At 54.0% G+C, this 24,668-nt stretch overlaps 6 protein-coding genes across 6 annotated transcripts; 2 read left to right on the plus strand and 4 right to left on the minus strand.

Moving 5' to 3' along the window:
• Positions 1-417: 417 nt before the first annotated feature.
• On the plus strand, positions 418-2,484 carry KVR01_007407 (uncharacterized protein; the record flags this gene model as incomplete). Its single annotated transcript, XM_044781411.1, has 9 exons — positions 418-649; positions 706-751; positions 821-977; positions 1,041-1,087; positions 1,273-1,356; positions 1,422-1,461; positions 1,790-2,102; positions 2,163-2,265; positions 2,328-2,484. The coding sequence occupies 9 exons, from the start codon at positions 418-420 to the stop codon at positions 2,482-2,484; spliced, it is 1,179 nt and encodes a 392-aa protein (XP_044643660.1).
• Positions 2,485-3,756: 1,272 nt separating this feature from the next.
• Positions 3,757-4,327, plus strand: KVR01_007144 (uncharacterized protein; the record flags this gene model as incomplete). The annotated part of the gene is made up of 2 exons (XM_044785315.1): positions 3,757-4,083; positions 4,148-4,327. 2 exons carry the CDS (start codon positions 3,757-3,759, stop codon positions 4,325-4,327), a joined length of 507 nt encoding a protein of 168 aa, XP_044643397.1.
• Positions 4,328-4,586: 259 nt separating this feature from the next.
• On the minus strand, positions 4,587-8,016 carry KVR01_007356 (uncharacterized protein). The gene is made up of 5 exons (XM_044781312.1): positions 7,522-8,016; positions 6,673-7,447; positions 6,475-6,593; positions 6,203-6,396; positions 4,587-6,147 (listed from the first exon to the last, which is right to left on the minus strand). The coding sequence occupies exons 1-5, from the start codon at positions 7,959-7,961 to the stop codon at positions 4,613-4,615; spliced, it is 3,063 nt and encodes a 1,020-aa protein (XP_044643609.1). The 5' UTR covers positions 7,962-8,016; the 3' UTR covers positions 4,587-4,612.
• A 407-nt stretch (positions 8,017-8,423) lies between these two features.
• On the minus strand, positions 8,424-9,925 carry KVR01_007664 (uncharacterized protein). The gene is made up of 2 exons (XM_044788655.1): positions 9,421-9,925; positions 8,424-9,271 (listed from the first exon to the last, which is right to left on the minus strand). Exons 1-2 carry the CDS (start codon positions 9,769-9,771, stop codon positions 8,555-8,557), a joined length of 1,068 nt encoding a protein of 355 aa, XP_044643917.1. The 5' UTR covers positions 9,772-9,925; the 3' UTR covers positions 8,424-8,554.
• Positions 9,926-10,890: 965 nt separating this feature from the next.
• Positions 10,891-15,340, minus strand: KVR01_007440 (uncharacterized protein). The gene is made up of 3 exons (XM_044786624.1): positions 14,249-15,340; positions 12,939-14,195; positions 10,891-12,876 (listed from the first exon to the last, which is right to left on the minus strand). Exons 1-3 carry the CDS (start codon positions 14,636-14,638, stop codon positions 11,836-11,838), a joined length of 2,688 nt encoding a protein of 895 aa, XP_044643693.1. The 5' UTR covers positions 14,639-15,340; the 3' UTR covers positions 10,891-11,835.
• A 2,551-nt stretch (positions 15,341-17,891) lies between these two features.
• KVR01_007563 (uncharacterized protein) lies at positions 17,892-18,215 on the minus strand (the record flags this gene model as incomplete). The annotated part of the gene is made up of 1 exon (XM_044782595.1): positions 17,892-18,215. The coding sequence occupies one exon, from the start codon at positions 18,213-18,215 to the stop codon at positions 17,892-17,894; it is 324 nt and encodes a 107-aa protein (XP_044643816.1).
• Positions 18,216-24,668: the final 6,453 nt, after the last annotated feature.

The following is a 24,668-nucleotide window of genomic DNA, read 5'->3' on the forward strand; positions in this document are numbered from 1 at the left end:
TGCAATGGACAGGATATCCTGTCGTTGCTGTTCCTTGAGATTGGAGGTCGATTGTGCCGGTAACGATGAAGTCGTCTCGGCGCAATTGTTGCCGGCCAGGGCCCATCGCGTCCGGCGGGCGCGCATCAATGTCCAACCATCACGATTCATGGCCTTTGTCTGCACAATACCCCATATCGTGCGTTTGGAGAAGATACATGGTCGTTGACCCCCCCGGGCCAGGCCCACAGATAAGAAACACCATCCCGGACACACATCTGAGGAGAAGCTCGTTCGTGTGGCCATATGTATTGAGTTCCAGCGCCTCCAGAAACTTTATAAACGGTAGTATGACCGCTGCGCGTTTTTGCTCGATCTCTTGCTCCTGTCACTCTCATAAACCTCGAAGCCCCCGCTCCAGCATCGTTTGAGGCCATAATGGAAGTGGACAACACCTCCGCTCGCGGTGGGACTGATGCCACTCGGGAGAAGCATCCTTCCCTTGAGTTGGCAAACAGCGCCACTAATGCGAACCCAGATCTAGTCGACATGGAGGCGTACAGACGGAATGTGCCGTTATGGAAGAGGATTTGGCAGCATAGCTTAACCCAGATGATGCTCCTCAGTGTCCAGGCCTTTTGCGGGCCAGCTATGGACGACGCCATCGCTGGTAAAGCGTTCTCGGAAATCTTTCGACTGGTTCATTACATGCTGATCTCTCACTAGGCCTCGGTGGTGGCGGTCTAGCAACACCACAGACATCCAATACTGCGTGTGTACACCCTCCGCAATTCTATATCACTAGTAAAGGTGTGTGCTGACAAGCATCTTCCGGAAATAGTACCGCCATCAGCTACACCATGCTCGCCATCGTCTGCGCTTTCGGTGGCCCCTTGGTAAATAAGCTCGGTGTCAAGTGGTCTCTGGTTATTGGTGCCGCAACGTTCCCCATCCGCGGTGCATCGTACTACGCCAACAGCAAATATGGAAACCAATGGGTAAGCTCGATCAGCTTCTATTTACAAGGACTTTGTTCTGTTCTCTGACTGTGGCGATACTAGTTCCTCATTCTCGCCAGTTTCCTCAACGGCACCGGGACTGGGTTTTGGTACGTCGCGGAAGCTGGCTCTATCCTGTCCCTTGCGCCATCAGGGGTGCGAGGCCGATACTTGGCTCTTTGGATCGTGTCTCGTAACTTGGGTCAGCTTGTTGGCGGTGGGATCAAGTACGTACCAGGACCAGTTTTACATACCTAAGCATTCAACCAGATCATTCTTACTGACAGCCGCGCAGCTTGGCAAAGAATCACGTCAAGGGTGTCGAAGGAGGTGTCACTCCCGACACTTACATCGCTTTTGTCATCATCGAGTGTCTGGCGTAAGTACAAATGATCGAGCTTCGAATAGGGCCATCAAATTGGCACTGACAATCATATCGGGCAGATTACCCTTCGCGTTCCTCATCTCTCCACTTGAACGGGTCGTCAGATCGGACGGCACCAGGATCGTCGTATCCGAGACCCTCAGCAGCAAACAAGAGCTGAAGCAGATCAAGATTACTGTAACTTCGAAGCTGATACTTCTGTCCTGCATTTGGGCGTTCTGGTCATTCTTTTATAGGTAAGTTGTCCTTCTCAAATTAATGACTATGAAGTATCGGAACTGATTTGTTTGACAGTGGAACCTGGTCTACATACCTGGCCACCTACTTTAGCGTTCGGGCTCGGGCGCTCTCATCCCTAATATCACCCTTCTTTTGCATGTAAGTAAAGCAGTAATTTCTCGCTCAACTTCCAAGTATATTGTCACAGATTCCTGTGCTGACATCTTATTCTGCAAGTGTGGGCTGTTTTGGACTAGGTTTCATCCTTGACCTCAAAGGTCTGAGTCAGCGACGGAGGGCTCAGCTTGGTCTTTACACGGTCGTACTTCTCAACATGGGCGTTTATGTCTGGTCCATCATCATGCAAACACGTTTCGACAAACACAACCCTGGCGCTATCGACTGGGACGAGCCGCTCTATCCCTCAGCCTTTCTGCCCTACTTCTTCGTACAGACTACTGGTCCGCTATCGCAATCGTACATGTACTGGTTAATATCATCATTTGCAACTGACGCACAATGTAAGTCTCTCTACTCTCTCTAATTGAGGCTATAGCAAATGTTCTGACAAAGGCTTAAAGCCAATGTCCGCAACGGGGCCGCATTCCGCTGCGTCGAAGCAGTTGGCCAAGCGGTGTCATACGGGCTCAACACGAATGCGAACCTGAGTACTCTCGTTGGATTGTAAGTCACATAATCGTTCTAGATATTTTAAGTGGCTAATTATTCTGACTATTTCGGTGAAGTTGCGTCACGTTTGGTCTCATGGCTGCAGCACTCGGTCCGATGATTGTTCTCACCAATGATGTACCGGATCGCATCCCCGCCGACGTGCTTGCCGAGGAGCAGCAAGCTGCGATTGAGGGGAAGAAAGTGGATGAAAAGATTAACCCTGGAGTATAAAGCATATGATATCATGTAAGATTTTATGGCGGAGCATGGCTATTTTTGTAGAACCTTATGGAGTCACTGGGCAGTTGAAGCATGCTGAGTCCGTGGGGCGGGCACGCAGAGAGGTTCACGAAACAGTGATCAAGAGTGCGGTTTTGTTTCTAATTCCAATGCATATAAAGAATATGTGGTGCCTTTAAAATGGTAAACGGTCAAAAACAAGCGTTTGACAAATGAAAGAAAAGAAAATTGCCAATAACAGTGCAGAGAGAATACAATACGTGAGATCATGGCCGTAGCCTCATGCCGCACAGACAAGACTAACAGAGCTGGCATCATGATCAGAGGCAAACGGAACATTCAAGATCTTTAAGTGCTAGTCGACGAACAACTGGAGGGAAGGGATGATGTGGCATATTCCCAAAGCGCATTTTCAAGCAGCATTGATAAATATCGTCCCAACAATTTCTTGTTACCCCTGGCAGATGTTGAGCCAGAACGGCCATGTATCTTGCCTGCTCCCAATCGGTTGGACTCATGAAGTGGCTCAGGCCACCCCGGGGCATGTGGTTGAAAAGTTAAAAAACGTTAGGAAAATGGCCGTGGGAGAGATGCCGTCGGTGTATGTCGAGTGTTGGGTATTAGTCGAGGTTTCCCTTCACATTACACAAGAAATGAAATGGTGCACACAATTCAGCGTTTGACAATACGAGCTTCGTCACCCTGATTCCGCATCCAGTATCACCAGTTGCACATGGATACAGGCTGCTCACTGCATTGTTGGACTATTGGGGTACTACATTGTCTCAATTGTGTTACACTGCAACCATGACACCTGTTGCATCCGTTCCCATCTGGTGCTTGATTATCCGGCGCACTCACCATTCATGTTTGCTCCTTGGCCATGTTTCGAATCAGCAGTTTGGAACACAAATATTCGGCAGATATCTATGTAATTACCACAAGAGGAAGAGCTTCTTAGCCCCCGATCCGAAGGCAAACTTTGAGGTGATTCGGTTGGGACCCCCGGGTTCGAGCCCCTTCTGATGGCTGATTGCAATAATATTCTACCTAGGCCGAGATACCAGGAAACAATCTACCCGAGGGCCAGGTTCTGTTTCCATAATTTCGACCTCTCTTCCCTCCATCAGCTCCGAAGCAGTAAAAAAGGTGCTGTAAATAATCTAAGTCGTGGAGACATTCAACATACGGGTCTCCCCTTCTCTTCAACCGTTCAAAATTACCTAGCACCAGGTCTCGCTCAAGATCCATCACTTACTCAACATGGATGGCACCACCATCATCGATGACGGCCCAAAAGCCTCATGGAAATCCCGCAGCTGCCTCAGCTTTGGCGAATACACGAGATCCTGGTCCTTCAATGGCACCTGGCGGACCATTGTGCGCCGTCTATGCATGTGGGTCATCATCAGCCTGCGCATCGTCATGAACATCTTATCAGTCTCATCCAACACTCTCGGGAGTAAGGTCGCGAATCTAGTGGTCGGTGTTCTCTTCGGACTACTCTCCTTCATTTTTGTCTTCTGGTGTCTCACGATGATCGACCGTGCTCATGGTAATCGTGCGTGCTGGTTGTGTGGACTCATTGTTGTAGGTTTTCTTCAGATCGGCCCATGATGACTCGGATCAATCGCTAACACAGTGCCTCTGCTAGGGACGCACTCATCTAGAGATCTTCGTTGGAGTCATCGCTCTTCTCCATGTGGGCCTCCTTGCATCATTCTGGCAGTTTGTCCCCCATTCAGCTGCCGGGTTCAACGTTGTCTTTTTCTTCCTCTGTATAATGATCGGGGCGTACGGAATCTTCTGCACGAAGCCACCTCTTTCCGTCTAGTGGCCAACCAGAAGATGGCACAAACCGAGGTCGCCGTGGTTGTGAGGGATGGAAACTGTAATAGGACAGAACGGTTTGATAAGATCATCTGTCCCAAATTGTTTTGCGGCAGCCTTTCATTTTTCACGCTCTTATACAGGATGGCAGCACCCTGTGGGCTTCTCAGCCGCCACAAGTGCTCTGAGTATCTAAGTTATAGCAACAATATCACCCGAAAGCGAGGCATCCATGTGAAAATGGACTTCATATGGTGCTCTGCTTGAAGGGAAGATTGAATTATATTTCTCACGCATCAAAAACAACACCTATCCTCCGGAGAGCCTCTACTTCCTCTTGAGACATCTTGGTGCCTACTTCAACCTCGTCCATGCGAGTCCACCAGTACGTGAAGAAGAACTCGCTCAGCGACAAGCCCAGTTCCTCATAATTGACTTCAAACTCCTCCGCGAGTGCTTCGAGCATTGCCTCCAAGTATCTTTCCTCTTCTTGGATTTCTATCACGTCCTCAGGGTCCATGATCCCAACCAATTTGTACTCTCCCACCAGGATGGCAGCAGTCACCCCTTTCTCAGGGTCTTCGTACTTGCCACTATTATTCATAAACCTGCAGCAAGTGTGGCTCATTCCGAGTCGCTCGAAAGTGCTGACGCGAATAAAATCCGAGGCAAACTTGCGAGCTCCGGCGTGGTCAGCCAGTCTGCTGGTCAACAGGTCCATGACCATGCGCCATGTTGTCCGGCTGAATCCCGCCACCTCGCCGGGCGTTGGTTCTCCATTCGCAAGCGCCCACACTTCACGCGCCAATATTGAGGCAGCAGAGCAGCCATTCTCCGTGCAAAGACAGTCGCAACAATCCAACACTGGCGAGGTCAGAATTTGCTGCAACATGGGCGTGTGCCGTTCGCTGCCGAAGGCTGTCTGGTAGCGCATGCTCCGCCCCATTTCGCTGGCGATCTGGTGGACTAGGCACACTCCAGGGGAGCTTTCTCTCCGACTGCTTATTCCTCGCTCAGCCGCTGCTGCTGGCATCGGCCTGCTCAGGTCTTCACCATGGCGCAAGAACCAGTCAACAAGACTAAGCGCACTTTGACTGTACATTATCTTGGACTCGTATCTTTGGCTCAGCCTGACGAGATCTATCGTCATTAGCGGGGTGAAGCCGAGGAATTCGACGGTTGTCTGGCTGAATCCAGAGCTGAACAATGATTCGGCAGTCTCATCGTTCATGACCGCGCAGTGATAGACTGAACCTGGCTGGACGCTCCGAAACTCTTTTGGCAGGATCACTCCCTCCTCCATCAGTGCTCGAACCAGTCCGAAAGCTTCTTGCTGGATCAAAACTTCATTCTCAACTCCCATGTTGTCGAGTGTCTTTCGTTCCGGGATGTGGTCGTTGGCAAGGCGGAGCAGCTTCTGACGCCGCTTTGCGAGGGCTTGCGTCAATACGGGAGTGACGGGGCGCTGCCTAGCTGACGCTTCCCACCTGCAGTTCGCAATGTTCTGAATGATCTCCAAGTCCATCTCAGCAGAATTTTCCAGGAGCATTCTGACACAATCCGGCTCGTTCAACTTTAGGGCGTAATCTAAGGGCGTCGCTCCGTTGACATCCTCGGCGTCGATGATACCGTGAACGGTGTCACCTCCCAACTCTAGTATCAGTTCCATACCTCGAGGCCAGTGGGATGCAACATGCAACGGAGTTTCACCTAATTTACCCCTTGTTAAGAGGTGGTCTTTGGCGTCGCTACCTGTGAGAATACCGCGCACCCGGCTTTCCCACTTCTCCAGCAACGCACGAGGTAGTTCTTCCTGATCTATCGCTGCTAAGATGTCAGCAACGTATATCGCAAGTTTTTGACAGGAGGTACGACTAACTTCCTTGTTCTTCAAATACTTCATGTCCGATTATTGGAAGAATCGATGGTCCAAATGTTTGCAAGGGCATTATGTCCAAAACATCAACGCCGAGGTCCAAAAGGCTTTTTACAACTCCTGTAACCACCGTAAAGCCTGAGACATCAGACTTTTCTGCACGCGTCAATCTCTTGAGGACAATGGTGACCGGCGTTCTGAGTCTTTATTAATCGGGAATTCCATGGGATTGCAAGGATTTTGAAGGTGATCCGACTTGGACTGGTAGTACTTACTCGTTTGAACAACTGGAGTCCTTCAATGGTACTCCAAATTCTACCAATGTTTGAAGGAATTGCGAGTATGTCTCCTTCATCTCGTCGGCCATGAGGTGCCAACAAGCACTAGTAGCTGCCTGTGTGGTTGTTAGTCTGCAGACTTGACTGTGATCTGAGATGCCCGGGCTCCGTCCGAGTGGTGCATCTCTAACTCACATGAAGCAGGTTGTTCCCAGTACCGTCCTCTATGTCGGTCGGCCACGCTCGACCTTCCATGAACATACGCTGGAGTCTCTGAAGGCAGCTCTGGAGGTTCTTTCGAAGTGACTGAACCGTGGAATAGAAGCCCATGTTGAAAGTAATGCCGTCTATCAAATCGAAAGCCGGTGAGCCTTGAGGAACAGTCGCCCGGATTGTGAAGTTATGCTGGACGTGCAGACTGCGCAGGAAAGCATATTGAGAGTACTCAATAGCGACCTGAAACTGGAAGAAATAATTGAAGAGCCTGATCTTGCCAATGAGAGCCCTTCTCTGTTTATATCTGAATGAGAGGTGGCACGAGGTTGCATGGGTGACAGGATAAGCGGGCGAGATCGAGCCCGCGCAATGACATCTGAGCTCCCACAATGGGCCTGTGATGGACGAGTTCTTCCCTGATCCTGACACCCGCTTCGTCCGACTGCTTGCAACTAGCTCTTTCGATCGGTCCTGGCGAATTTCCGGTGCGGTATTTGAACTTTCGATAAAACAAGTGCTGTCGTGTACGTCAGTTTCATCCGAGCATAGAGACTCTTTGATCATTATCTCCAGAGCGTCCATTCGAGCTTGAAGAGATTGTTCGCTCTTCCAGAGTCTAAACTCGAGCGTCTTCGACAGATCAGGTATTATGGCGGCAATCTGCTGCTGCATATCTTGACTCTGAGTGGAGATGATCGAGGAGAGGTTCAGAGATTCCGACAATGTCTCCTGCCGAAGGTTCCTCACGGCATCACTACATTTGTCGGCAATGTGAGTGGATCTGGCCAAGTGATAGAAGCGCTTCCTTATTCATCTTGGGTGCCTTACTAGTTCATCATTCCAACTTGAAAAGAGAGCGTAGTGTGCAGATGCTGAACCTGCCGTCTAAACGAGTCAAACTTGTCCTTCTGAAGAGGAAAGGAGACCCTGCGGACGAAGCTGCTGCGGGATTTCTGATTCAGGTCGGTCGCCGGCGGCGAGTATTTGTCGCACAGTCGATTCAAGCCAGCGAGACAGACTCTGCTGGTTTCTATACACTCGTTCATTGATATCTGGAGGCTGGGTGACACTGGCGGAAGTCCGACTCCATTCTGATGTCCTTCCAGAACCTCGAGGTGTCTCCGCAGCCGTTCGGCATTTGCCTGGAGCAAGGCGATATCATCTTCGCGCGATCGATAGCTGGAACAGTAGCGAATAAGTCCGTTGCAGATAGTGATGCCGAGGCCAAAGAAACCAGCAGCGCCAGAGCCAATAGAAAGTGGATCCATGATCAATTGATATCTCTAGGAAGTTTTGTCACCGGCAAGATGACAACATTTGGTAAGTTTGAAAGTGAGCATGAAGATGAAACTGATCGCTTTATGGAGTCACCTGAGGACCTTGAGTCGGCAGCCTGAGGCCTCATCAGACCCCGGTTCAATGTTCCCACACCTGCATGTCCCGCATGCATGTGTGTGGCTGAAAGCATAGCCAGGCCGTTTGGGAGACCTGGTGCTGGGCGGTTAGCAAGCGACGACGTGGGGTCGGCGCTGCACATCAGTTGATATGTGACGAATGCAAGAAATGGGGAATGCACGATTTCTGACCTCGAAAAAAACCAACACAACTGACGTGTGGGATGTCATTTGACTGTAAACGTACCTGACTATGTAGGTATTACAAAAGGAAGTGGTCACGTACTTACTCTCCACCTGGGCAGCTAGTTAAGTATTTGAAGACTCTTGAAATTACTCGTCTAAAGATTCCTTAGGAGTATAGATCGGAGTACAAATGAATTGAGCGATAATAACCCTGGAACGCCAGTACACCAAGCCAATGAACAGGTATATCCACCGAATCTACACCAACACAACGATACCACTTAATGCACCATCGACTTTCCAATCTCGCTCGCCCACCCCTCAGCCCTCTCAAACCCTCTCTTGTGCAGCGTGTAGTCCTCCAGCGCTTCTCGAACCTCATCTAGCGAGGTCACCACGAAAGGGCCGTACTGCACAACAGGCTGGTCCAGCACCTTGCCCGCAACAATGACGAACCGCGCGTCCCCCTCAGCGCCCTCCTCATTCTCGGCAACGATCGCATCCCCCTCCAGCTCAAAAACAACATTATGATACTGCGGCACGGGCCTCTTCTCCGCGCCGAACAGCGCCGTGCCCTCGAGGGTATACAGGAACGCGTTGAACCCCTCCGGGACGGCCTGCTCGACCCTGCCGCCGGGCCGCACGGTGACGTCCAGCAGCCACACGGGCGTGTACGCCAGGTCCTTGACCGAGTCGACGCCGTGGCTCTGGCCCGAGATGACCTTGACGGTGACCTTGCCGTCGTCCGAGGTCGCGGTCGGGATCTCGGTGCCCCGCAGGTCGCGGTACCGCGGCTCGCACCCCTTGAGGTCCCGCGGCAGGTCCACCCACAGCTGCAGGCCCGTGTTGGCGCTGCCGTCGGCGTTCTGCGCGGGCATCTCGCTGTGCACGATCCCGCGGCCCGCCGTCATGAACTGCAGGTCCCCCGCGTGGATGGTGCCCTTGTTCCCTGCGAAGTCCTCGTGGTCGAAGGCGCCTGAGAGCATGTATGTGATTGTCTGGTTTTCCTTTGGTGTTAGCCTATTATCCTGGGGAGGAGAGGGAGAGTGGAGGGTGGTGTCTGTGCTGCTCAGGGGTTGAGGATCGCTCGGATGAGTGAGAGGGAGCGTGGGGGGGCGTGAGCGTGAGATGAGAAAAAAAGACATACCTCCTGCCCGCGGTGTGGGTGGTCAGGGAATCCCGCGCCCGGCTTGACGGAGAAGTGGTCCAGCATCAGGAAAGGCGAGAAGTTCTTGAGCTGCGGCGTGCCGATGGAGCGCCTGACGCGCGCGCCGGCGCCCTCTGCCTGCTCGACGGCCAGGAAGGCCTTGCGGATCGCACGTGGGATGCTGGCTTTCGCTGCCATCGTCTCGCTGTTGTTGTTGTTGTTGCTGTTGGTGGCGGTAAAAATACTGAGGTTGTTATATACGGCTGAGGCTGTCTCGAGAATGTGCTCCTTGAACAGTACTACAGACAAGATTCCAACTGTGATGGAGAGTAGGATCGTGAAAACCCTCATGAGGGGAAGGCAGGCCCGAGACCACTGTTTTATAGAAACCTGAGATTGAGATCAAGGCCACGAAAAGGCGAGACTAGAGGCCTAGGATGACTATATGAACAGTAATGGATGAAGAATCACCAAGAATATTCCGTCTCTTCTAAAGTCAGCGCCGGCAGTGCGCCGACTACTTGTGTCCCCCGTCCGACGTCAGTCGTTCAAAATCATTACTCGCCCCGCCGGGCGGCCTTAGTAAACGGCGCGTCAGCAGCAGACGGCAAATATCCGGCTGGCTGGAGAGAGAGCGAGGCATTTGGGCCATTGGGCAGCTAAGCTTGCTAAGCTGGGCCAAGAGCAGATCTTAGCGCATGATTTCTAAATGCTGAGCAAGGATCGAGTCAGGGGTTTGTCAGGCCATTGCCCAATCACGTCGGCACCGCGGCGCCGACACGCAGGAAATTTTAGCCCGGCCGCCGGGACTCGATGCTGCATCGTGCTTATATTGATTGGCAGCTTGCTTATTAGTGCAGATGCCAACATGTACGAGTGTGTTATTATTAGTGTACGTGACCCGTCGCCCCAGATCCGACGTCGCTCCTCCATAAAATACCATCCATATATGTCACATCGCAAAAGCCCATGTCCTAACAACTATTCATTATACATCTATCCCCATCTATAACCCAAGATCTATTGCATGAGGTAGTCAATCTGACACCCCCTCAATCGGCGGGAGCTGCCGCTGAGAGCCCAACCTTAAACCGCTTCAAGGCTGCTAATGTGAATTATATACTCCGTATACCGGGGCCTGACCTCGCCACTCTAAAATGGGTGACCCCCTAGCCCTTGCTCTCCCCAGAGAATGATAGAGATAGGGTTTCCTCCTTGCGGTACTTCCCGTTACGGAGTGAGAGATCCCAGATTCTGGGGACGAAACGGAATCGCAAAAAGCAGTGTTAGTTGCAAGCACTGTCCTGGAGGGCGGCGGTTCCCGTTTCAAGTGCCGGGCCCATTGTTCAACTCGTGGACACGGGCGATTCCGAGAATGAGAATAAGCAGTACATCTCGTATCGTTGACGTAGAAATCCTGTTCACTGCTAAGCAGTAGGCACACATATTGACACTTCACCGGTGGCACGATTCTTGGGATATTTTGAATTAATAAGCTTTGATTCGTATAGCATCCGAATGTATGTGGTCGAATACACGGAGAGAGAATCGCAAACTGAACCTGTGTGTGCAGTGGTCGGGGGTTGTATGGAGGTATCAAAAGAAAAAGGTAAGGTAGGGAGAGTAGAAGAAATCCGCCAAACCGTACATACGTACGCGTGGTGTGGGAGGAAGAAGGAAAACACAAGCACACGCCACCACCACACTGAAGAATCTGCGCCCAAGCTTTTCTCTCCCAGCACTGAGATCCTACACACGATTCCGACGTTCGGGTCCAGGCGAGCAAAACGTGTCCCGTCCAAGCCAGTTGTCACCGCCGTCTTTTTTTTTCAAAACTTCCACCAGCTCCGACAAGCGGAGTGTGACAAGGACATGATAGAACCAGATGTCCATCATTCCCCTGCAAACCATCCCCAAAATCCGCTCAAAATGCTCAACGTTGCCGAGAAAAAGGGAACATGGCAAAATAAACTCAAAAGAAACAAAAATATCAAGAGGTGAATCTGGGACGTCTCGAGATAAAAGTTCCACAACGCCTCATTACGTATCAGCTTCAAAGTCTTCCCGAAGCTCATCCATCCCCGTGGTATAATGATGTTCTTGAAAAAAGGAAAGCAAAAAAGAAATCCGACGTCAACGGATGGCCATGGGCGCGTGCATGGGTTTGTTGTCTCCGCTGCGTTTCACTGTTCATCTCCACAGTTTGTGGATGTTCTGGTCGTAGCCCGCAAGTAATTCAATGGACCGCCTCTTCTTGAAGTCGGCGTCGCGCTTCTTTTTTCGTTGCGCCGCTTCTTCTTCTTTTCGTCTCGCCTGTTGCTCTGCCCAATCGCAGGCTGCTTGCATCTCCATGGATCGCCGTTTCTTGAAGTCAGGATCTCCCCGTTTGCTGGGGGGACCCTGCTTCGCTGCGATTCACCGGGGCCCACCTAATGCACTTATTCGAGCGCCAGAGGGGCGGTGGATGAGGGACTCGGCGTGCTTGCCGACGACAGCCTCTTGCTGAGGCATGTCATTGTCGCTGCGCTCCGTGTAGTCCTCTTCGTCATCCTCGACGATCTTGGTCGGGATCTCGTGGCCGATGCTGTACTGCTGCGATGATCGCTCGGGCGTTGTCATCGTCGACGCGATCGACATGCTTGTCGAGCTGCGGTTTGGGATCAGGTCGGGAGTAGGAGGGATGCTCGATGTGCGTCCAGATGGGTTGAGGTGGCTGTCTTCACCCATATCAGAGGCAGCAGTCGAGCGGCCATCCTCACTGTAGCGACCAGAGAGGTTGCTGCTGCGGCGGCGATTGGCCGTCGGCGTGTCAGTCTCGGCGTCGAGCGCCAGGTCCAGACCCTCCACGGCAGCTTGGCACTGCTCTGCAATGTTGCGGATGATGTGGGAAATAGCGTCAGTCTTGTCCTTCAGGTGGCGGTCTGCCACGTCGAAGAAGCTCGAAGTCGAGAATCGCTTGCTGTTGCGAGCAGCCTTGATGAGGCGCTCCTTGTCAACCGACGACATGCCGCCATCTTCCTCGGTGGCCGCAACAAAGCCGTTTGCGATCTCCTCCTCCAAATCGACGGGGTGGGTCAAGGACTGGACAAGATGCTCCATGTGGTGGCTCTGTCCGCCGATGAGACTGCGCAGGTGCAGAACGACGCGGCGAGCCTCGTCGCGCTGGCGCATGATGGTCACATTGGTGTGTTGCATAGCAGCAAGCTCCTTCTTGTTCCTCTTGCGCTCGCGCTCCAGCTCTTCAGCGATCTCCTGCTGGAGGACAAGAGCCTCAAGTGCGTCATCACGCTGCTTCTCCGTTCCGGTGAGGCGGACGGACATGCGTGCGGCATCATCCTTCTGCTGGTCAATGAGGCCACCCAGGCGACGGTTCTCCCTCTTGTGGCCCTCAATCTTGACCTTGAGATCTTGGGTTTCCTTCGTGAGCGTCTCAGCAAAGGCCTGGAATTTGAGGAACTGGGATGAGTTAGCATTGCTTGCCCTATCTTCGTCGCAAGTGGCGGGTCCACCAAACATACCTGCTGCTTCCAGCTCTCCAACTCCTCATTGAGGTAGTTGTTGCGCTTGGTAACCTTGGCGAGCTCGGTATCCATGCGACCCTTCAGGTTGATAAAGTCCTGCCAAGCCTCCTGGGCGTCACGCGAGTACTGGTTCCTCTCGCGCACGATCTCGTTCAGGTGCCTCATAGACACCTTCGTCATCAGTGGCTTCTTGACAGATCCACCGAAAACAGCCTTGATACCGCTGTTGCGACCCATCTTCTCACAGACGTGGTCCATGACAGCCATAATAGAGTCCTGATTCCACCACTCGGGGTCCTGGATCGACTCGACCTCGCCGCGCATCACTATGATCTGACCAGCTGGCACAAGCTTGCCACCGCCGTATGCGGAGCGAAGGTGCTGTGGGACGCCGGATGGGGTGACGTCCCCATTCAGAGCCTGGGTCAGGCGAGTGACAAACTTGTTGCGCTGGTTAGGTGTTAGGGCAGTCGGCGGGTCTGAGGTCAGGACAAAGTTGCGGTCCAGGTCAACCACGAGAGCATCGTTGGGCGCGGTGAAGAGCGACCGGCATTCGGCAGTAACACCCAGGATGTATGGGCCGGGCTCTTGGACGAGCTCCTTCGCATGACGGGCATGCACCACTGGCACGTAGAGCCCACTCCACTCGTAGACGCGCACGCAGTATCGAATCGTCTCGGCGGCGACGGTGAGTATGGCGGGGTAGTGGCTCACAAAGATGATGCGGCGAGTCGGCGAGATGGCGGCTTCGATGACTCCCACGATGTTGGGAATAGACAGGCAAGCAAACAATGGCCACATGGCAAAGTTCTGGAAGCCAGTTGGGGACGACGGGAACTGGTAGCACAGCGCATAGTCCTTCATGTCGATTCGCACCAGGTCGTTGAGGCGGGGCGCGGGGAAACTCAGGATCCTCGAGACCTCCTCGGCATGGAAGAGGTTGGTAGCCTTGTTCCAGTGAATCCACATTCCCCGCAGGTAGTCACCCAGCAAGTTGTAGAGTGGGTACCGGGAGAGGAAGGACAAGCAGTAGGGAATCCAGTACGTCTCGTCGGTGTTGTCGTAGAAGTCGGGCTCCGTCCTCTTCCTCAGATCACGGATAGTTTCGGCACGCTTCTCGTCTGCGCGCGACCAGACCCTCAGGCAAATGCCGTAGAGGGTGTGTGAAGAGTCCTGCTGAAGGACAAAGGCGTGGTGGACGCAGTGAGGCTGGCTACGACCTGTGCAGATCTCGACGTCGTGGGGGAAACAAGCCTAGGGAACGTTAGCGCGACGTTCACCGCTCTACATGGGCGAAGCCGACTCACCCTCATGGCAGCGTGCAAGGAGCGAGCAATGTCGTTGTCCTGCTCCAACCTGGGGCTACTGCCCAGGATCTCTGGCAGCCAGAACTGGCCGACAGCACCCTTCATGTGTCCGATCTTGCCCTGAGCCGGGGCCGGGGCCTTGACCCACTGGGATGGCTCCCGGCCAACACCGCAGACCATGTAGGCATGTGTGAGGGTCTTGGGTGTCCGCTGCTGAGCTTTGGCGTTGAGGGTCGAGGGGATGGGCTGGGTGATTCTCGAATGCAGCGACGACGTCCGACTGGGGATGATGAGGTTGGTGTCGCCCTGGTCGCGGGTAGCAGGGCGGGCATCGCGATCACTCGTCCTCGGACGGGTGAAGGAGGTGTGTGCGGTCAGCGAGGGGGCCATGTTCGCGTGTGTGACCAAGGTTCGGTATCCGGATTAGGAGGGGGCGGGCGGGCGGTTGGGCGCTCGCTTCTAGAGCTTGCTGTTGGGAGCAGTTGTCAGGCTGATGGCCCAATTGTCCAAGGCGAGCTCGACCAGTGGTTATTCGGCAGTCCAGGTCAATGAGCTATCCAAAGGTGGTCCAGAGAATGTTTGCAAGAGGGCGTTAGTCCAAAGAAGTGGCTGCACAGCGACCTGTGAGTTGGGTATCGTAGTCAAAAAAGGAGCGGCTGAAGTCAGGACAGAAAGGCGCAAGGATTTCGGAATGCTGATCGAATGGATGCGATGCTGGGTAAGGCAGACCAGGACCGGTCCGAGACACTGGAATAAGAAAGAAAGAGCCAGGTTCCAGAAGTTTGATTTCGATTCCACGATGATCCCCCCAAATTTGCGAAAGCCCGTGTTGTCCAGATGGGTCCTCGCCGCTGACACTTGCAAGCAGGTGCAGATGGGATGGAGATGGGGACGAGGCAAGGCGACAAAACAAAAAAAGGGGGGCCGAGGGCATAGAAGAAGGGGGCGAAGAGAGGCGCAGAGCGGACTGAGCGAACCAGAGTTGGCGAGGTACGGAATACTGTGGTAAACGGAGGGAGGGTGGTAAATAGGAGGGAATCACACACACTCGCACAACCACACACAAAGATGAAGCGACGGCGGGACCCCGGCTCGACATGGGGGGGGCGAGGCGAGAACGAAAGTGGGAGGGTGGAGGTGGGAGAGCAGGGCAGGGCAGGGCAGGGCAGAGAGCTCCAAGCTCGGAAGCCAGCACCCACCAACCAACCAGCACCGACTGCCTGCCAGCCAGCCAGCCAGCCCGCCGGGCGCCGTTTCTTTCCCTGGTCGCGGCCGTGAATCAATTACAAGGGCCCCACGTCCTGAGGCTGGCTGGGCTGCTGGACCTGGACAGGAAACCGTTGGCAAACGCTGTGGTACCTACCAAGGTCGGACGCAGGGAGTACGGATACGGACGAGGGCACAGGGCACCACCGTAATTTGCGCACTGTGGGTCTTCCAGAAAACGGAGGCTGCGGGCCTGCAGCTGCAGAGACTCTCCACCTCACCGGCAGAGTATCTACCAGCCGCAGGAGTGGGCCCCCAAAAAAATGGAAAGCTCTCCCAGTTGGTGAATTGTACGTAGCAGCCCGTCTTGGGGCTGTGGGTCTCTCGATCGGAGAAACTGAGTTGATGGTGAATACCACAGTGGCATGCGGAACGGTCCTGGCGTACTGACGTACGGGAGCTTGAGGGCGAATCGAGCACTTATCGCAATATGATCTGACTTATGCAGCCGGGAACTCTTGACCGCCGAGCCCAAGTCAAGTCACGGTGGCTCCTTCTGAAGACTCGAGACGCTCTGTCAATGAGGTGCAGACTGCAGACTGCACCTACACTACACTACTTGAATCAGAGGGTGTGATGGGGTGAGGACACAGGCGACGACGGAGTTGGCAGCGTGCATCCGCGAGGCCGCTTGAAGGGCCCAGAGGGGCTCGTGCCATTATTCGCCTCGTTGCATGCCGCCCTTGCTGCCTTGCTGTGTGTGCATATGCGAGTTGATGCTGGTTCCCATCACAAGCTCGGAACATATGCTACCATCTGGGGCCTGCCGAGTCTGTGTTCCTGCTTATGACCTGCTGCAGCAAGATCTGTTCAAAGCCTAGATCGCAGCTGCCGCTAGTAGGTCTGTCACGATCTGGCATATATGAGACGTCCAGGAAGAACGGAGCCTGAGGGGGGAGGGAGATGGACCAGAGACAGAGACAGAGACAGAGACAGAGAAAGACATACGGTGGGTGAAAACGGTGCTTCACACTGTGTGCTGCGTGCCATCCGGTCCAGGGTCCTGAGGGCGGGCCCTGCCTCTTTCCCCTGGATCGCTGCTGCAAGCCCTGGAGATGCAATCCACAACGGGCCTAGGCGTGGAAGCCATGCAAGGGGCTCCATGCCAATCTTTCCCAATCGCACCTTCTTCAATTTTGCGCAATCAGGTACGTGCCCACGCCGTCCACCTGTCCCGTGTCCACCTGCAGGTCGCACCCACCCACGATGCAGTGCCAGTGCAGCACGGAACAGTACCAAGTGCGAGGTGCGAGTCCCACACCTGACCACAGGTCGCAGGTCACAGGTCACTCGCTCACTCACTCTGTCACTGTCTGACTGACTGCTCCACTCCCGCCCACAGCACAACATCATCGACGACATGATATATCCAGGCTCATAGTTCAAAGTATCAGTCGTCAAGACTGGTTCGCGAACCAACTGCCGGCGCCACCTATGTTAATTCTGCCTCGACAGAACTGAACTCTAACTTGACTGATACGCCAAGCAGCGCCCACACATCGTTCAACAGTCCATAGACTCGGTATCTTCACCCATCGCCATCACCCTCGGTCCGTCGACCTCCACGGCTAATGGCTGTCTGTTGCCACCGCCGCCGATGCCATTATCACCAACACAGGCAGACAGGCCGCACGCCAGCTAGCTCGCCATCGCACCTCCAGAGCATCCCACCAAGAACCATTCATAATCGACAGTCGAAAGGCTGGATCACGTTGAAACACTCGACTAGTCGAAACATGTCCGAGCTCTAATCCTCCGTAGATCCTGACACGCCACGAGCAAACCGCAACGGCCGGGGCGTCCTCCAACGCTGCTTTAGTCTACCACACTTGGTCGACTCCTGGCTGCCTGGGCTGCCTGGCTGGCAGCTGCAGTCGCACTACCGATGCCATGGGGGGAGGGGTCCGGCGGTCTAGAGCTGACCGTTCATCTCATGGACCACGATGCGGCTTAAACCGACCTCCATCAATGCTGGTCTGCCTCATGTTACTACTGACACTTGCTGAGTCGCACAGCCATCATCTGGTCTCTCGTCCTTGCCGCCACTCTGGCAGCACAAGCTCCATCCGCCGTGGCGCTGCGACTCTGCCACTGAGGATGACCTCACATGTGCCACGGCAATTCAGCGAAATCAACGTGGCTGACGAGCACAATCTACTCCGTACATCGTGAACAGCTCCCCTCGCTTACAGGCGCCCTGGGCAACGTGACGCGTCTCGAGGCAGGGAAGCCCTGATGTTGTTGATGATACCCTGCCAGGCTGCCAGGCCTGCTCTGTCGACGCTCAGCCGCTCGTCCCAACTCACTCCGGGCGATCTGGGTTCCTCGGGACTCCTCCCAGTGGCGATGCTCATGCACACCAAGCCAGCCAAGCACGTCAGCACATCAGCATGTTTTCGCTACTGCTACTGCTACTGCTACTGCTCCCGCTTCCGCTGCGAGAGCAAAGACGGTGCCCGGGAGCCGTGATCATCCACTTGCCCAAACCCGTGTCTAGCGGCCGTGTTATCGCCGCCGCCCTTGTCTCCACGGCGGCGTCATTCGTGCGCCTGCCGAGGGCGTTGCGCTTTGACCTCCCGCCATGATCCAGCCGTCCAGCTGCAATCTGCATCCGGCTCTGGCTGCCAGGCTGCTCCGGGCCAGTCGCAGGTCCTGTGGCGGCAAAGTTCGTAAGCCGACCCCATCCTGCGAGTGCACACATCCCCGACAAGTGGCGGCCCTTTGCTTTTCGGTGGTCGCTGAAGAATTGCGCTCATCTAACTCCGTTCTGCGTCACCAATGTCTGCAAGGAAACCCCAGAACCTCAAGCCAATCCGTTCCGCTCTGCCCCGGTCCTGGACCTCGGCTCGCCGCACACCGTCCGCAACATTGTACTATCTCTTGAGGGCCAAACCAGCACGGCCTAGAACGGGTCCTCGAGGGGGGGGGCATTCACGTTACGGCCCGGCTGGTCTTGAACACATCGTCAGTAGATCGTGCGGGGAGGCCTAATACGTGCAGTCGCGTCGATCAAGTTCGTTACAACCCCTCGCGCATGTAGGCCGGTCCGCAGATACTGCTCAAAATAGCGATGCATTGACAAATCAGTGTGATGGTCTGAAGGCAGTGAAAGGGTCGATTCCAAGAAGCTAGTCCGAGCGCAAGGGTATCATCGCCTCAAACTGGCTGAGATCAAGACATCAGATGAGGCAGGGAGATGCTTTCCCCCGCGTGCCCCGGTCACAATGATTTTCTGCAGTGCAGCACCCTGATCTGCGGACCGCCCGGCCGGAGAATCGTCGCAACAAATCAATCGAAGGGGCATCCAACGAGGCGTTCGAAAAAACAACCCGAGCCCCCGGTGCATTGCAGAGCATTCGCCGCGTTGACTCGAAAAGGAGCTTCACCGTCACATATCACACATTGACTGTGACGGTAGCTCGTATCAGCAATCTATACCGACCCTGCTATAGGTGCGTACTGCCAGGTAAAACTGCCCAGAATTTCCACCGAGTTGTCTCCAAGTCTTGTTCACCGAAGCTCGAGTCCCATGCAGCTCTCTCAGCCTGGTAACAGGTCCGTTGTCGACCAGTCCAAAGTACTGGGCGTCCGCAGCTGTTGAGGAGCCCTTATCAGTTGAGCTCCCATGCAGCCGGGATGGGGTTCGGGAGATTGGACTGTGGCCCCTCCGAATTTCCTCAAGAGGTGTCTCACGCATCATGCACTGCAGATCCACTGTGAACCCACTGTGAACTCGCTACCGGGCTACCAGACCCGCCGGTCGCCAAATATTCAGATGAATTACGACTACAAGACGACATAGCAGCAGTCCTCTGCGTGCGGGCGCCGGGCAGCCCGCACTACCGATCTTGAAAAAGCAAGTTGCTGTGCAGTCTGTCCCGACCGATCATTCCGAAGTAGCAATGGAGATTTTGACAGCGTGAAGGTTCTCATTAATCGCCCAAAGCCCAAGCTCCACTGCTGTCAGGACAGGGCGGTCCCGCGTACGGAGTAGGAGACTGCCGCCCCCATCTGTCAATCAAGACCGTCAGCTACGCACAGGCCTCCGAGGCAAACAGTAACGGGAGTGGAAATGCCGCTCTCACCAAACCCGTGCTGAAAGTCTGACGCTTCCGAGGACCTCTCTCGCGGTTCCACGGGCCACGTTTTTCGGTCAAGCAAATAGTCAAGGCAATTCTCGTCATTGCTCATCATCGATCGACCTTTCTGGCCAAAAGGCCGAGCCTACGAAGGAATGGGTGGAATGGGTGCGGGTGCTCGTGCCCTCGTGTGCCACGGCTTTGCATGTCACGGCTTGACGCACAGTGAAGGATCCACAGTATGAGACGGTGGAGGTCCACCTTCAGGCACGCGGCACAGGCAATCACCAACAGGAGTGCTCACTCCATCACCTCCACGGTATCCACGGCGGTCAATGTCTTTTTGTTTCAAACATATACAGTCGAGAGAGCATTTATCCGGCCAGTCGGCCGCCCGTCCTCAACAACCAACAGGCTGGCTGGGCCTGCGTTGGGAGAGCAAATTATGTCGAAAGGGCGGCATACCTCGGCATACCTTCTCGAAGCATCTCAGACATCGAACGATAGTCTAAAAGAACTCAACCCGATTCTACGGTTCCGCTCAGACATAGGCAGGTTTTTTGCCCCTCCAAGGTTTGCGCTATTGACACTATCATCAAAGAGGGAAGACCCTCGTGACAGGCATGGTTGTGTTAGTGGTTAGCCCTCTGATTGGGAAGAGAAACGGCCAGAGAGAAACGGACCAAATTCATCGACTTACGACGAAGGGGAGCCCGACACACAGACCCCCCACCCCTCCATCACACAATACGCAGCCAGGAGGAGGAAGAAAAACGGGGTTGTTTCCCCAATCTGCCTCAACCATGCGACGGGCGGAAATTAGTCCCCTGCCCCCTGCCTGTCCGAATACCCCCTGCCCTGTCCCCCGGCAACTTTCCGATTAGCTTTCCGTTCCTCGAAGGACCAGTCCCCTACCACTGGTTGCAGCCACTTGGGGAGACACTGATGACGCGCTTGGCTGCTGAAGAAGTCTGTCCAGTCACGTGGCAGCCGGTGTTGGGAAGCACGGGCCGTTTCCAATGCTACCTCGTGCAACAGCGATGCCGGCCGGCTGGTTGTGAGGCCTTCAGACAGATGTGTATGAAGCATATCGACGGCTCTGAAGCGCTTGGGTACCTGCCGTACGTCGCAGGTCGTACATCGTACTTGAAGGCCAAAAACAGGTTCTCGGTGATCCGAGATCCACGGCCGGGCCAAGTGGGAGTCCCGGGAAATCAGTGGGGCGCTCTATGATCTTCCCCGTCTCGAGCCTTTTGCCCGAGAGCAACACGAGGCAGGCTTCCACTGAATCCAAAAAAGACTCGGCAGAACATTTGGGACTATCGAGTCAACCCGAGGTCTGACAAACTTTCAGCGGGCCGCGCTCCCAGGAACTCGCTGGCTCCGGTTGTTCACCTTGTCATAACAAGGGTCAAGGTGCCGGCGCCCTGGGATGCCTCCCAGCAACTATCGCCAAAAGCCACCTTCACTCACTCCACCACAAGGGGAAATAAAATCAGTACCGCGGCTGCCTGCGATGGAGCTCAAGCGAGTCAACCCACCGGGCCTGATTTTGGACTCCCCCCATTCCCAGTGGATGCTACATGTCGTATATCTGAACCCAGGGGCACGCGATTAAGGTTGGGTGGGACGGTCCTCGCCTCCACTTGTCATGATTTGCTCAGCAGCCCTTCCTCTACCCTCTCACACACCGCAAATCTGACAGTCAGCCCAGCGTGCGATCGGATGCTGTGCTTGGGCGGAGAAGAGGTTCCTCGCACGGGGAGCAAAGCGGTAGCGGGACGGGCTCTCGGTTAGCGATCGAGGCAGAGCACGACCGACTGAGAAGTCCCGCCTCAAAAGCGCGTGGACGATGAGGCCAATGACTGACTATTTTGGATCAGCCCGAGAATTATTGGCTGATGTTTGATGTGTTCGGACGAACACCTGCCGACCACGGTTTGGAATGCCCACATGGTGGCCAATGGCCAGCCAAAAAAAGCGACATCTGGAGCACCTCAATCCACACATCTGCCCACCTTCTTGTCCTTTCTACGGTCCGTCCCGCTGGTGTGTGTTGTGCATGTGTGTGACGGCTCACATTTGTTCCTCTCTCGCGTGGGTTATGTGTGGGCTGGCCAGGTAGATAGGTCCCACTTTGGCGCCCACGGGTTCATCTGTGGCATATGCGCGTCTTATTTTGGAGGATGCTCGATTTGACATATCATGTGGGTTAGGTCTGGTGAGCCGGGGACGTGCATTTGGTGGCTCCCAGTTTGACTGCACTTGATTTTCTGATGAGTCCGTGTATCTACGCTTCGCGGGCGAGTTGTATGCGTGCCCAGTGCTACGGCTCGAGTTATTACTCAGGTTCGGATGGCCAGCACCTAGGTCCGTCGGCGCCTACGACGTCCCTTGGGCAAATGTCCCTTCCCCGCCTTTAATCAAAGTCTATCGAACGTGGCGCGACCTTGGGTTCTCCTTCAATGTGGCTCTGGCGGCGTTTGGAAATGATAAGGCACCGTCATAGACCCGGATGTGCGGGAGTTGGGAACCACCGAGCGCCTGTTGCTGGCCAGTGAGTGCTACATGCTCGTTGCTCGCGCTGCGGGGTTTCGAAGAAGTGTTGATGGGATGGGGTGAACGAACGAGTCTACTCTATGGTTCTGCCCTGGACGTTTACATGCTTCGAGCCGTAGGTGTGAGGTGCTCGTTTTTCCGAGGTCTGCACCTCTGCTTTGAGACGGAGCCAGACATCACGTTGACTGTGTGCTTAACTAGTAAGCGTGTAGTCTCTTCCACGTTTTCGTACCAGTCTATAGGACGAACAGTGGTTCATCAAGTGCAATTCTAAGGATACCTAGGTAGTATGAGGCGTAGTCATAACCTGTGTTCTAGCTCGTGTATGGGCCATCTGTGTCCTTTGGGTTCCTCTTTTGAGCCGGTACGTAATAAGTGTCTCATGAGGACAAGGAACACTTCATCGTTTGATTGAAGCAGTGGGTCTGGCTATGAAAAGTCTCTGACAGTTCTGCTGCAAATTAGTACTCCGTCAGAAACCACCAGTATGAGCCACCAGTTGAAGCGTTGGGCCGTGGCCAGTCAACGGTCCATTCGCACTAGTAGTTACTATCGGCCCGCTAAAATCGAACGTTGAAGCCATCGAGGGACACCAACAGCCTAGTCTGACATCGCATGTCTGTGGTGTATAACCGTGAATGAACCCCAGGGACAGACGTCGGCGTCCGCCAGCGCGCTGGTGCCCAGGCAATAAGGAATGTGCGCCAACAGGCGCGCGGGCTAAGCTATGATGCCGCCGTGGACAGGGGCGTCTGGTTCGGGGCTTGTATGCTATTCTGCCACAACAGGTGTATGGAGGGTAAGAAATGGTCAAAGTAATCTAGCTGCATATGCTCATACGGCAAACGGCTTGGACCGTCACGACGGGGCTTGGGTACCTCATGGACAAGGGAACAAAGCGGTCGGGAAGGGTTTGGACGACGTTGGCTTCTTGGGTTGTTCCTGTTTACTTGGCTTCGTGAAATTGAATCTCAGGTAGGCTGGTAATTTTCAAAACAATGAGAGCCCTATATTTATTGGATCCAATCCGGAACCATAACATAGCTGTACTGACCAGCCTCGTTTTGTTTCTAGCTCTCATGGGGCTCTACTACTCCTAGCAGCTGAACAACAGCTAGGTCGTGATAAGACATCACCTCTATCAAGTTCAGTCTCTATTGTGCCGGCCCCCTCTCCTGCGTACTTTTGTTCCGTCTGGTACTATCACGAATTACTAGTTGAGTAGCCATGACGCCAAATTACCTTCGCTTCGTTGGGCCCCCGGGCTCAGGGAGTTGTCGATAGAATTTCTCATATAGTGGTTCTGCGTTTGAAGCCGACAAATTTGCCCAAAATTCTTTGTTATGGCTTTTTTGCCACTGAACCACTTTTTCGCCATAAGCAATCTGGTACCTCTTGTTCCCGAGGCATCTTTCTCACGGTGATACTGTGCTCATATCTGGATAGTCAACAACAGCCAAGGATGGGGACAAGGCATTTGTCGTGTCCTGTCTTCGGCTTGCTCAGCTAGCTTGTATCTCTCGATGACACAGCCGCCACGAGACTACACATGTATGTATGCCTACTCATATTGTGAAAATGGTTTCATTTCTCTTACTTATACCTAGGCACGTCCAAGGCCATACACGGCGCCTTCATCGAGTGTCATATTGTGAAACAAGGTGCAATAAGCCTTTCATTACTACGAGATCCGGAGGAAGGGCAGTCAAAAAACAATTAAATAATTTCTGAAACCGCTACATCGAGCCTGAGCTCTACTAGTAGATAAATGTCACGCAATTAATGCACTATATGCATCTTGCCTCTCAGCCTTCGCAAGGCCGGAACGGAAAACAGTCACCGCCGTGTTGGTAAAAGGTCATGATACTTGGAATTTTGGGATGATCCTCAAGGCAGTTAATATACTTAGGCCTGGAAAACGGTGAGCACATACGCCTGTCGGCTCACAGCCATATCAGACACTCAGGAGGCCGTCACCACGGTAGCCTGCTCCACGCAGACCACGCCGTCAGCGATAACTACACCTGCATGTTATGACTTCCAAGTCTCGAATACACTTTGCGTAAAAAGCGTGACAGAATATCCCAATGAAGAACTGGCGGCAGGTATCTTGAAGAAGTATACCTACGCAAATAGCTCCTCTCAGCCTCGACAGACAACCTGAACTGCCCCAGCCAACCGCCCGAGGACGTCTCATAGATTTCACCCTTGTGGATCAACCACGTTGTTGCTCCCACACAGCGGAAGCCAGGCATAAAGAAAAAACCAAACGGGGCCCAAAGGCAAAAAACCTCAGGAAGATTGAATCAGATGTGTAATTACCACATCTGCCTCCGCCACGTCCACCCTCTCCGCCAGCACGCCCGGCCATCAACCACTCAACGCACACCGCCTGCCATCAATCAGTCTTGATCACCATAAGCACCATCAGCCCCTGCAGCTCGAGCACCGTCTACAAACCACCCTCGTGGCGGATAACCATGGCACACAACCTTGTTAGCCACAAATAACACCCC

Source organism: Diaporthe batatas (assembly GCF_019321695.1).
Source record: "Diaporthe batatas strain CRI 302-4 chromosome Unknown Contig00008, whole genome shotgun sequence".
Taxonomy (NCBI): Eukaryota; Fungi; Ascomycota; class Sordariomycetes; order Diaporthales; family Diaporthaceae; genus Diaporthe; species Diaporthe batatas.